The 12621-nt window shown below is 47.2% G+C and overlaps 1 protein-coding gene across 3 annotated transcripts in view; it reads left to right on the forward strand.

Annotated features, from left to right (window-relative positions):
- The window catches only part of SYNE4 (spectrin repeat containing nuclear envelope family member 4), a 41315-nt gene that overhangs the window by 12661 nt on the left and 16033 nt on the right, over positions 1 to 12621 (forward strand). For 2 of the 3 annotated variants that reach the window (XM_048499095.1, XM_048499096.1), the window contains exons 2-5: positions 3768 to 4081; positions 6863 to 7013; positions 9497 to 9673; positions 11204 to 11341. In XM_048499095.1, the coding sequence (XP_048355052.1) occupies positions 3933 to 4081; positions 6863 to 7013; positions 9497 to 9673; positions 11204 to 11341 (615 nt within the window). In that variant the 5' untranslated portion in view covers positions 3768 to 3932. Of the gene's footprint in view, positions 1 to 3767; positions 4082 to 6862; positions 7014 to 9496; positions 9674 to 11203; positions 11342 to 12621 lie in introns of those variants that run through there. The other variant, XM_048499098.1, reaches the window with a different exon arrangement.

Here is a 12621-nt window from a genome sequence, read left to right on the forward strand (position 1 = left end):
CAAAGTAAAGCCACCGACTACCACCAAGCTTACTCCCGAGTAACGCACGCCTCGGAGCCAACCGCTTTTTCTAAACTAAAACCTCAGTATTCAGGTTAAATTGCCGTGTTGGCACTTTGCAATAAATAAGTGGGTTTTGGGTTGAAATTTGGGCACTCGGTCTCGAAAAGGTTCGCCATCACTGTGATAAGCCCTCTCAAGGGGCTGGATTCGGCACCTGGGTCACATGTTTGACACCCCTGCCATAGAGTTTCCAAGGCAGGAAATGACCCGGGAGAGCTACCATGGCTTGGTTCTGCATAGCAACCTTTGACTTCCTTGGTGGTCTCCCATCCGAGTACTCAGTGGCGTAGGAGGTTAAACGCTCGTGTATCTAATCTGGAGGAACTGGGTTTGATTCCCAGCTCTGCTGCCAGAGCTGTGGAGGCTTATCTGGGGAATTCAGATTAGCCTGTGCACTCCCACAAATGCCAGCTGGGTGACCTTGGGCTAGTCACAGCTTCTCGGAGCTCTCTCAGCCCCACCCACCTCACAGGGTGTTTGTTGTGAGGGGGGAAGGGCAAGGAGATTGTCAGCCCCGTTGAGTCTCCTGCAGGAGAGAAAGGGGGGATATAAATCCAAAACTCCTCCTCCTCCTCCTCCTCCTCTTCTTCTCCTTCTCCTTCTCCTTCTCCTTCACCTTCACCTTCACCACCAGGGCCAACCCTGCTTAGCTTCTGAGATCTGACAAGATCAGACTAGCCTGGGCCATCGAGGTCAGGGCAGAGGACAAATGGAAGCCCTCAGTTACGGTTGCCATCTTCAAGGTTCGGCCTGGAGATCTCCAGGGACTGCCATTAATTTTAGGGCTGCCAGGCAGGAAACAGGAACCGGATATTTGGCAGCCCTGACTCCCCAAACCCCACTTTCCATAAACTCACCCCCATATCTCCAGCCCGCCCTGCCCCAGTTGAAGCCATAAAGCCAGATCTCTCTCTCTTTGATGCCGAAAAAAATGTGCTGAAAAAAACAGAAAGTTATAAAACTGGAGATTAACGTGAGGTGATTTTCTAGGCAACAAGTCAGTGGAAGCCGGTTTGGGCAGTATTAACTCGCGTGTGTGTGCGCGTGTGTGCACGCATGGTCTGCTCTCAGCCCATCCTTGCATAGGAGCAAGGGGGCAACGCAGTGCAGCGAGCCCCTGGCCCCACAATCTGCAGGGAAGCTGCCCGGACCAAGGGCTCCTTCCAAGCCTCTCAGCTTCTGGTCTTCGTGTCCCTGCGGCTGAGCAGGTGGGGTGGGAAATACTGAGCAGTTCCTTCTTCGTCATGCGCTCCCTGGGCCATAAACCTCCATGTGTTTATTTGCACAGACACAGATGAAGCAGCTGTGAACTTGGCAGGAAGGTAGCAGAGGCAACCTGCCCTCTGGCCTTTCACTCTCTGGCCTTTTGTCCCCCCGCCCTGCCCCGCCCCGCCCCATTTTTCTCCCCCATTCTCTTTATTTCTGATATTTTACAGCTTAAAGAAGCCATAAAGAAGCCATAAAAAGAAGCCACTGTGCCTTTTAGGGTTAGCAGCTCTGGTTTGGGAAATTCCTAGCAATGTTGAAGTGGAGTCTGGGGAGGGTGAGGTTTGGGGACGGGAGACATGATCTCAGAGGAGTATAGTCAGTGGTAGGATCCAAAAATTTTAGTAACAGGTTCCCATGGTGGTGGGATTCAAACAGTGGCGTAGCGCCAATGGGGCTGGGCGGGGCACGACGAGGGCGTGGCTGGGCATTCCAGGGGCGGGGCATTAATAATTTCTCTGTTACTGTAAAAAGACTCTTACTGTAAAAAAAAGTTCCTAATTTCCAGCTGGTATCTTTCTGTCCAAAATGTAAACTCATTCTAGCAAGTCCTATCATCGTCTGCTGCCAACAGAAACAACCACTTCTCCTTTAATTGACTGCCTGTCAAATACTTAATACTTTCAAATACTTAATGTTGTTTCTAGAAATCAAAAGAAGGAGACTTTCCTTAAACAAGGAACTTTACCATATTTCTAGAACATGTTTTTAAAACAGCCCAACAAGGAGAATTATCCCGTTTTCTACCTTCGCTAACCAGCCACATAGGAAACAACAGGACTTCATGATTTTTGGACCTAAGCCGGAATTCCCTACAACGGAAAAGCGGACCCAATTAGTAACCCCCTCTCGGCACACACAAATCATTAGTAACCCACTCTCGGGAACTGGTGAGAACCTGCTGGATCCCACCTCTGAGTATAGTGCTGAAGAAGCCACCTTCCCAAGCAGCCATTTTCTCCCAGTGACCTGATCTCTGTTGCCTGGAGATCAGTTGTAACCCCAGAAGATCTCCAACCATCACCTAAAGGCTGGCAACCCTACTGCCCTCCAAAGTAGCCATTTTACTGGGAGGAGCTGACCTTGTTTGTCTGGAGATCAGGTGTAATATCAGGGTCTTTCCAGATGCTCCGTGGAGGTTGCCAGCCCTACTTCTGCCTTAGCAGCAGGTGCCTCCAGACCACATTTGATCAGTTCACACTGAGCATGCTCAAGACACCCTCTTCCTTCAGACCTTCTGTTTTCCAGATCTGAGCGTGGCATCAAAAGGGGCTCCCACTAGGCCTCCATGTGGCTGAGCCAGTCCTCTTTCTGTCTCTCCTTCTCTGTTTTTCTTTCAGTGCTTGTGACCCCATCGGTTGTTCACCTTTCTCACCCACCTCGCAGGGTGTTTGTTGTGAGGGGGGAAGGGCAAGGAGATTGTAAGCCCCTTTGAACATAAGAACAAGCCGGCTGGATCAGACCAGAGTCCATCTAGTCCAGCTCTCTGCTACTCGCAGTGGCCCACCAGGTGCCTTTGGGAGCTCACATGCAGGAGGTGAAAGCAATGGCCTTCTGCGGCTGTTGCTCCCGAGCACCTGGACTGTTAAGGCATTTGCAATCTCAGATCAAAGAGGATCAAGATTGGTAGCCATAAATCGACTTCTCCTCCATAAATCTGTCCAAGCCCCTTTTAAAACTATCCAGGTGAGTGGCCATCACCCCCTCCTGTGGCAGCATATTCCAAACACCAATCACACGTTGCATGAAAAAGTGTTTCCTTTTATTAGTCCTAACCCTAATTCTCCCTCCCAGCATTTTCAATGAATGCCCCCTGGTTCTAGTATTGTGAGAAAGAGAGAAAAAATTATATCTGTCCACATTTTCTACCCCATGCATAATTTTGTAGACTTCAATCATATCCCCCCTCAGACGTCTCCTCTCCAAACTAAAGAGTCCCAAATGCTGCAGCCTCTCCTCATAGGGAAGGTGCTCCAGTCCCTCAATCATCCTTGTCACCCTTCTCTGCACTTTTTCTATCTCCTCAATATCCTTTTTGAGATGCGGCGACCAGAACTGGACACAGTACTCCAAGTGCGGTCGCACCACTGCTTTATATAAGGGCATGACAATCTTTGCAGTTTTATTCTCAATTCCTTTCCTAATGATCCCCAGCATAGAGTTTGCCTTTTTCACAGCTGCCGTGCATGGAGTTGACATTCCCATGGAACTAAGACGCCCAAATTTGAGTTTCCTGAAGGAGAGAAAGGGGGGATATAAATCCAAACTCCTCCTCCTCCTCCTCCTCCTCCTCCTCCTCTTCTTCTTCTTCTTCTTCTCCTCCTCTTCTTCCTCTTCCTCCTCCTCCTCCTCCTCCTCCTCCTTCTTCTCAGGGTCTGCCTCTGGCTCGCTTGAGCGCATTTTCTGCTTCCCCCGCAATGAACTCTGTTCCTTTCCAGCCAGGATTGACAAGGACATGAGCAGACCCTGAACTTGCTGCACGAATGGACGTCATGTGGCATTTATGGTTTCCTGGGTTCTCTGCAAAATCTTCTCGGAGAGCTCCGGCGTGTCCTCAGTCAAGGGGGCAGTAGGCTGAAGCAATCGCTGCCGGGACTCCAAGGATGCAGAAGGCTGCTTTACGCTGCGAACACCCCCTTCTCTGCCATCCAGACGACTACATACGACCTGCGCTCACGGGCCAATGTGGGGAGCTGGTGCACGAAACATCCATTCGTAGCTTATGCACAGTGTCATTGGAAAAGCGGATCAGGTGAGAAGTGGGGCAGGTGGTGGCAGGTTGGCGACTGGGTTGGCTTCACCTTAACTTGGCTTTTTAAAAAATAAATAGTGGCATTTCCATTTAAAGAAACAAAGGTATCTATAGCCAGCGTCAAGTGGTGATTTCTAAAAGGGGTGGTGATGGTAGAAAGCGGTATCAAGTCACAGCTCACTTGCAGGGGGCCCCTATAGGGCCGTGGTGGCGAACCTTTGGCACTCCAGATATTATGGACTACAATTCCCATCAGCCTCTTCCAGCACTACTCTGCTTCCATAAGTGTTGTTATGTGGCACTCAGATGTTAGCCAATCCAACCTGGCACTCCATATATGTTATGGGATCAAGTAATCTGTCGGCCCTTCCAGCACGGGCTAATTGTGCCCCAGAGGCACTCCAGATGTTATGACACTCCAACCTTTTGGCACTCCAGATGTTATGGACTACAATTCACATCAGCCCCTTCCAGCACGGCCAATTGGTGCTCCAGATGTTATGGCACTCAAACCTTTGGCACTCCAGATGTTATGGACTACAATTCCCACCAGCCTCTTCCAGCATGGCCAATTGGTGCTCCAGATGTTATGGCAGTCCAGATGTTATGGCACTCAAACCTTTTGGCACTCCAGATGTTATGGACTACAATTCCCATCAGCCTCTTCCAGCATGGCCAAATGGTGCTCCAGATGTTATGGCACTCCAGATGTTATGGCACCCCAACCTTTGGCACTCCAGATGTTATGGACTACAATTCCCACCAGCCTCTTCCAGCATGGCCAATTGGCACCCCAGATGTTATGGCACCCCAGACCTTATAGACTGACTCCCAGATCCCCTTATGGTAATCTCTAGATTCACTTATCAGTTTCCTTCCAGCATGGCCAATTGGCCATGCTGGCAGGGGCTGATGGGAATTGTAGTTTATAACATCTGGAGTGCCAAAGGTTCACCACCACAGCCCTATAGGGTTATCAAGACAAAGAAGCGAACTGGGGGGGAAACAGCACCTGGGCCCCACCACCACCTAGCGTCCCCCCTGCAACCTCCCTGTGGCCCACTTACCTTGGCTAGTGGAGGAGGCAAGCAGCGGTTCCCGGCAGCCTGCCTTTGCATCATGATCCTGATATCCTTTGGAGGTCTCCCATCCAAATGTTAGTCGGGGTTAGCATTAGCTTGGCTTCCCTGCTTAGCTTCCACAATTGGGCTGGCCTGGGCTATCCAAAAAGTAGCAGAGCTCAAAGCGCTCCACAGATTTCCCTGGAAGATTTTTCAAGATCGGGACCACTCTTGTCCTTTACGTCACCCTAAAAAATAAATCCCTTTTTGCTACTCGCGAGTAAGTGCTTAAAAGGATAACTTTTAGAAAGTTAGTTTCAGAGGATAGCTCTGTTGGTCTGCAGTAGAAGAGGGAGACTCAATTCAAGTGGCACTTTAGAGACCATCAAGACTTTGGGGCATAAACTTTCGAGAGTCAAATCTCCCATTGTCGGATACAGACGACTTCTACGGGACACGGGGAGTTTAAGGAAGCTGTGTTTTTTTAAGGATGGTGCTTATTACAGCAATCCACTATCCTTATACATAACTAGCGGGCCCGGCCACGCATTGCTGTGGCTGAGTCTGGTGAAATGGAAAAGAAAGAAAAGGGGAAGTGAATGGTTCGAACATGTGTCATTGCACAATGATTGCAAGGGAGGGGAGGGACAAGGGGCACCTCGCTCCCCTCCCTCTGTCCCGTTCTCTTGCATGGCAACCCAGCCAGTCCCTCCCTAACATTCCCCTTCCTCTGCTAGGGTGGGTGGGCCATGTGCAGGTGGGCTAGTCCTGTCCCTTTCACTCCTTTCCCTTGCAGGCGAATTATCTAGCGTAAAACACGCTGGGAGGCATGAGCTACGTTGCATTCAAATTTCAGAGCGTTTGGTCCAGCAAACCCCTGGACCCTCCCTCACCTTCCCCTTCCTCCGCTAGGGTGGGTGGGCCATGTGCAGATAGCCCACCCCATCCTTTTCACTCCATAAGGCAGTGGTTTTCAAGGAAGGCATGGTTGGTTCCCTTGTACCAGAGGGTGTTGCTTTGATGGCCAGCAGATGGCGCTGTTGCGGAACAGAACTGTGGTTCCAACTGTCACAAGTGTGGCATGTACACAATAACTGGCACAGTTGTGACATGTACACAACAGAAGGTGTGGAAACAGTATGGAAACCTGGCCGCACGCAAATGCGACATTGTGTGAAAATTTCAAAGCAATCGGTCCAGTAGTTTGGGAGATTACCTGTCAGCAGAAAAACGCACTGATAGATTTTTATATATATAGATTCACTAATGGATGGAATGACTGACGACAACCCTCAACCAATGGGTGTGCAGGACTCATGAAGTGAGTCCTGTGCTCCCATTGGTGGACGACATTCCATCCACTACATGCCTGCCTCCCCTTGCCCCAAACTCTGCCTTTCTCCCATAGCAGCTTACAACACCTCCGTTTTATCCTCTCAGCAACCTTGTGAGGTAGGTGAGGCTGAGAGGGTGTGGCTGGCTCCAAGGGCACCTGGCGAACTTCCATGACATGAGCAGGGATTTGAACATGGGTCTCTAGGGTACTTAACTGCTACATCATGCTGGCTCTCGACTGGAACATTGCATGGTAGCAGGCATGCGCAACAGGATTCTCTTCTCCAGGCAGGGAAAACCACAACTGTAGGGCAGTCTCCAGCAATGCATGTGGCGGCCTCTCAAGTTTCATGCACCGCTGAAATGATTCCTGTCCTCGTACCAGGGCTGAGCAGGCCTGGCAGCAACAGAACACCTTCCAGGATTCCCTCTCCCGCTTCCAGGACTGGCTGTGGGCTGCCGAATTGACCGCCACCTCTGCCAATTCCTCCCAGGTCTCTTACACCAGTTCCAAGAAAGAGCTGCAACGGTTAGAGGTAAGCAAAGCACCTTCCTGGGAGAGGACAGATCTGATATCCGAGGTTCTGCTAGTCCTTTTATCTCAAAGGGGTGGTGATGCGCCAAATCTAACACCGAGCAAACAAACGAGTCTTTCAGATCCTGGTTCCTACCCTTACAAAGGAAGGCAACTGGGGAGAAAATGCACTTTTGTTCTCTTCTTCCCCTGACCAAATTTTGTGTTTTGATTTTGCTCTTTAAATCCACATCAGCCTCGCTCATCTTGCATGAGAAAAAGCAGGAACGATATCCAGGGTACTCACGGTCACTCCCAACCAACAGGTAACTGCTAAAAAAGGCACGGTGTCCGCCCAAGGGATGGTTAAGGTTCACCCAGGGAATTCATAACTGCACAATTCTTTGACAACCTGTTGGTCCCCTCCCAGGAGTAGGACCGGACACTGTCACATAAATATATATGAGGTATTGTTGCTACTGGGTTTTTAGTGAATTTTAATGGATTTTAATGTATTATTTGATTATGTTACTTGTTTTATGCTTGTTGTTCACCGCTCAGAGTCCTTTGGGAGTAGAGCAGTATACCAAATCAATAACATTAACATTAACATTATTAATATTAATATTAACATTAACATTATTAATATTAACATTAACATTAACATTAGTACTAATACTAATATCAATATCAATATCGATATTAATATTAATACTGATACTGATACTGATATTAATACTAATACTAATACTAATATTAATATTGTTATTAATATTGTTATTAATATTGTTATTAATAGTAATAGTAATATTGTTATTAATATTAATATTAATATTAATATTAATATTAATATTAATATTAATATTAATATTAATATTAATATTAATAGTAATAGTAATAGTAATAGTAATAGTAATATTGTTATTAATACTAATACTAATATTAATATTAGTTCTACTACTACTACTACTACTAATAATAATAATAATAATATTAATATTAATATTAATATTAATATTAATATTAATATTAATATTAATATTAATACAAATATTAATATTAATATTAATACAAATATTAATACAAATATTAATATTAATATTAATAATAATAATAATATTAATATTAATGTTAGTTAATGTTATTATTATTATTAATAATAATAATAATAATAATACTAATACTAGTATTAGTATTAGTATTTAAGTATTGAACTACAAAGACTCTGTCACAAACCAGTAAAGGTGGTCCCAGTGGTGATCGGCACACTGGGTGCAGTGCCTAAAGACCTTGGACGGCACTTAAAAATGCCAAGGCATTTGCAACCTCATATCAAGGAGGATCAAGATTGGTAGCCATAGATCGACTTCTCCTCCATAAATCTGTCCAAGCCCTTTTTAAAGCTATCTAGGTCCTTAGCCATCACCACCTCCTGTGGCAGCATATTCCAAACACCAATCACACGTTGCAAGAAGAAATGTTTCCTTTTATTAGTCCTAATTCTCCCCCCAGCATTTTCAATGAATGCCCCCTGGTTCTAGTATTGTGAGAAAGAGAGAAAATTTCTCTCTGTAACATTTTCTACTCCGTGCATAATTTTATAGACTTCAATCATATCCCCCCTCAGACGTCTCCTCTCCAAACTAAAGAGTCCGAAACGCTGCAGCCTCTCCTCATAAGGAAGGTGCTCCAGTCCCTCAGTCATCCTCGTTGCCCTTTTCTGCACGTTTTCTATCTCTTCGATATCATTTTGAGATGTGGCGACCAGAACTGAACACAGTACTCCAAGTGTGGTCGCACCACTGCTTTATATAAGGGCACGACAATCCTTGCAGTTTTATTATCAACTCCTTTCCTAATTATCCCCAGCATAGAGTTTGCCTTTTTCACAGCTGCCATGCATTGAGTTGACATTCCCATGGAACTATCAACTAAGACGCCCAAATCCCTTTCCTGGTCTGTGACTGATAGCACTGACCCCTGTAGTGTGTATGTGAAGTTTGGATTTTTTGCCCCATGTGCATCACTTTACATTTTACTACATTGAACTGCATTCGTCCTTTCTTAGTCCACTCACCTAATTTATAAAGGTCCGCTTGGAGCTCTTCGCAATCCTTTGTGGTTCTCACCACCCTACATAATTTGGTATCATCCGCAAACTTGGCCACCACGCTACCCATCCCTACTTCCAGGTCATTTATGAATAGGTTAAAGAGCACTGGTCCCAAAACTTGGGGGACACCACTCCCTACATCTCTCCATTGTGAGAATTTCCCATTTAAACCCACCCTTTGCTTCCTGAACCAGTTTTTAATCCATAGGAGGACTTCCCCTCTTATTCCTTCATTGCTGAGTTTTCTCAACGGTCTCTGGTGAGGAACTTTGTCAAAAGCCTTTTGGAACTCCAAGTAGACAATGTCCGCTGGTTCCCCCTTCTCCACATGCCTGATTAGAGGCTCTTGATCCAACATCCACCCCCTGTTCTTTTTGACTTCTTCCTTTCAGGTGCTCCAGAAGCAAGTCCTGGAGAAACTGATTCTCCTGGAAGACTTAAACCGGCAATATCGGCAGCTGGTGAGGACAAGCGGCATCGACCTTCACCTCAGATCTGTCGTTCAAGAGGTCAACCAGCGATGGGAGAATTTGCAGAGAAGGATAGCTGCCGTTTACAAGCGGCTGAAGGTGAGAACCAGCTGGCCGTACTGAGTAGAAATGAAGTGGAATGTTCTGTATCGATGGAGCAGAGCAGGCTGGGAGGAAAGAAATGCTGAACGGGTTGGCTGAAACATTTGGGACCTCCCTGATTATTCAAAGGAGAAAAATGTGCACTTTTGTATGTTGAAAAGACAATGAAGTGTTCTGCTATCTTTGATGCTGGTATCCTCTAACTCACAGGTGTCAAACTCACGGCCCTCCAGATGTTCATGAACTACAATTCCCATCAGCCCTTGCCAGTATTGCCAGTGCTCATGTTGGGAGGGACTGATGGGAATTGTAGTTCATGAACATCTGGAGGGCCACGAGTTTGACACCCCTGCTCTAACTGATTCCGCTTCTCTGCCCCCCCCCTCCAGTAAACAAAGCAGCCACTGCATTCTGATTGTATCACAGAGACGCCTCTTCACACTCAACAGAATTTGGATGGCGATACCCTCTGCTGTTTGTCCCAGGAATAACAGACTAGGACAATTTTTTTTTAAAAAAAGCGGCATCAGAGTATTCCTACTAAGATTTTGTCCCAGGTTGCTCCACACAAGAAATTTAGGCTGAGGTTTCCCAGATTAATTCACTCAGGTTCGGTTGGATAATGCAGACTAGTCATCGTCCACCTGTTTCCCCCCCACTGGTGTAGTGGTTAAGAGCAAGAAGATTCTAATCTGGAGGACTGGGTTTGATTCCCCACTCCTTCACTTGAGTGGCGGAGGCTTATCTAGTGAACCAGATGTGTTTCTGTACTCCTACATTCCTGCTGGGTGACCCTGGGCTAGTCACAGTTCTTTCAAGAACTCTATCAGCCCCACCTGCCCCACAAGGTGTCTGTTGTGGAGAGAGGAAGGGAAAGGAGCTTGCAAGCAGAGGTGGGATCCAGCAGGTTCTCACAGGTTCCCGAGAGTAGGTTACGAATTATTTGTGTGTGCCGAGAGGGGGTCACTAATTGGTGATTTTGCCACGTGATGTTTGCCTTAGTTACGCCCCTCCTCTCAGCAGTAGCGGGCAGAACATGAAGCAGTCTAGCAGGAGGTGCCCCGGCGTGCGTGGCAGCCTGCGCCTGCGTGCATTCGTTTCCCGCCCAAGGACCGGCGCAGTGGCTGCGTCCTTGCCACAGCCCCACCCAGGAATGCTCCGCCCCCTCTGCATGAAGACTGCTGGGTGATCTTGGCCCATCACAGTTCTCAGAACTCTCTCAGCCCCACCTACCTCACAAGGTGTCTGTTGTGAGGAAAGGAAGAAAACTAGTTTTGTAAGCCATTTTGAGACTCCTTATGGTTGAGAAAAGCGGGACATAAATCCGAATGCTTCTAAAAACACTTTAGAAAGTGGTCAGGAAAGGTATTGGCAAGTGCCATGGTGCCCACGTGATCAAATGGTGGGCACCTGGGACACGTCGCCGTGGGCACTACGCCTCTGTGACAGTGCGAAAGCAGCCCAGGTGCTCTTGGCTCCGAACAAAAATGACAGCATTTGTCCTTTCTGTTTTCCTCCTCTCCTCAGTATTTTGTGAACCAATGGGAAGAGTTTGAATCGGAACGGGAAACCATCCAGGTGAGGCTGATGGAGCTGGACCTGCGGCTTACAGACGTGGAGCACTTCTCTGGAGGCACGTTGCTGGAAAAAATGATACGACTGCAGGTAACGTTGGGCTGAGATGTCCTGGGGGAAAAAAGATCTGCTCATACACACAATGGCTGGCTCTTGAAATGTCGCCACATCTCAAAAAGGATATTGAGGAGATAGAAAAAGTGCAGAGAAGGGCAACGAGGATGATTGAGGGACTGGAGCACCTTCCGTATGAGGAGAGGCTGCAGCGTTTGGGACTCTTTAGTTTGGAGAGGAGACGTCTGAGGGGGGATATGATTGAAGTCTATAAAATTATACATGGGGTAGAAGACTAGCCGGGACACATTTTGGTACCCGAGGCAGAAAATCCAAGTAGTGACTGACTCACGGAGGCATACCGAATGTGCAGTAAAGGTGCAACACAGGTCGCCACATCTCAAAAAGGATATCGACGAGACAGAAAAAGTGCACAGAAGGGCAGCGAGGATGATTGAGGGACTGGAGCACCTTCCTTATGAGGAGAGGCTGCAGCGTTTGGGACTCTTTAGTTTGGAGAGGAGACGGCTGAGGGGGGATATGATTGATGTCTATCAAATTATGCATGGGGTAGAAAATGTTGACAGAGAGACATTTTTCTCTCTTTCTCACAATACTAGAACCAGGGGGCATACACTGAAAATGCTGGGGGGAAGAATTAGGACTAATAAAAGGAAACACTTCTTCACACAACGTGTGATTGGTGTTTGGAATATGCTGCCACAGGAGGTGGTGATGGCCACTAACCTGGATAGTTTTAAAAGGGGCTTGGATAGATTTATGGAGGAGAAGTCGATCTCTGGCTCCCAATCTTGATCCTCCTTGATCTGAGCTTGCAAATGCCTTAGCAGACCAGGTGCTCGGGAGCAGCAGCAGCAGAAGGCCATTGCTTTCACATCCTGCCTGTGAGCTCCCAAAGGCACCTGGTGGGCCACTGCGAGTAGCAGAGAGCTGGACTAGATGGACTCTGGTCTGATCCAGCAGGCTAGTTCTTATGTTCTTATGTTCTTGTCCTTGCAATTTTTCAGTGGTTCAGTGAGGGACTGCAGAATCTGCAATGTGACCTAAGAATTAGGCATCCCAAAAACGCCAAGATTAGTTTTAGTTGAAAATTCTAGACCTCAGGATTCCTGCAGTTTTTATTTTCCAAATGTGCAGGAAACAAACAGTTGGACTTGGTACCCTGCCTACCCACCATCCAGGCCCTCTGCATCCAGAGCTGGAGCATATGAAGTAGGAGTGAGCAGAGTGTTTCTGAGCATGGGCAGAGGGAATTTGACTACCTATGGTATAATCACAAAAGGAAGCTCTTGCTT

Source organism: Sphaerodactylus townsendi, linkage group LG06 (assembly GCF_021028975.2).
Source record: "Sphaerodactylus townsendi isolate TG3544 linkage group LG06, MPM_Stown_v2.3, whole genome shotgun sequence".
NCBI classification, from domain to species: Eukaryota; Metazoa; Chordata; class Lepidosauria; order Squamata; family Sphaerodactylidae; genus Sphaerodactylus; species Sphaerodactylus townsendi.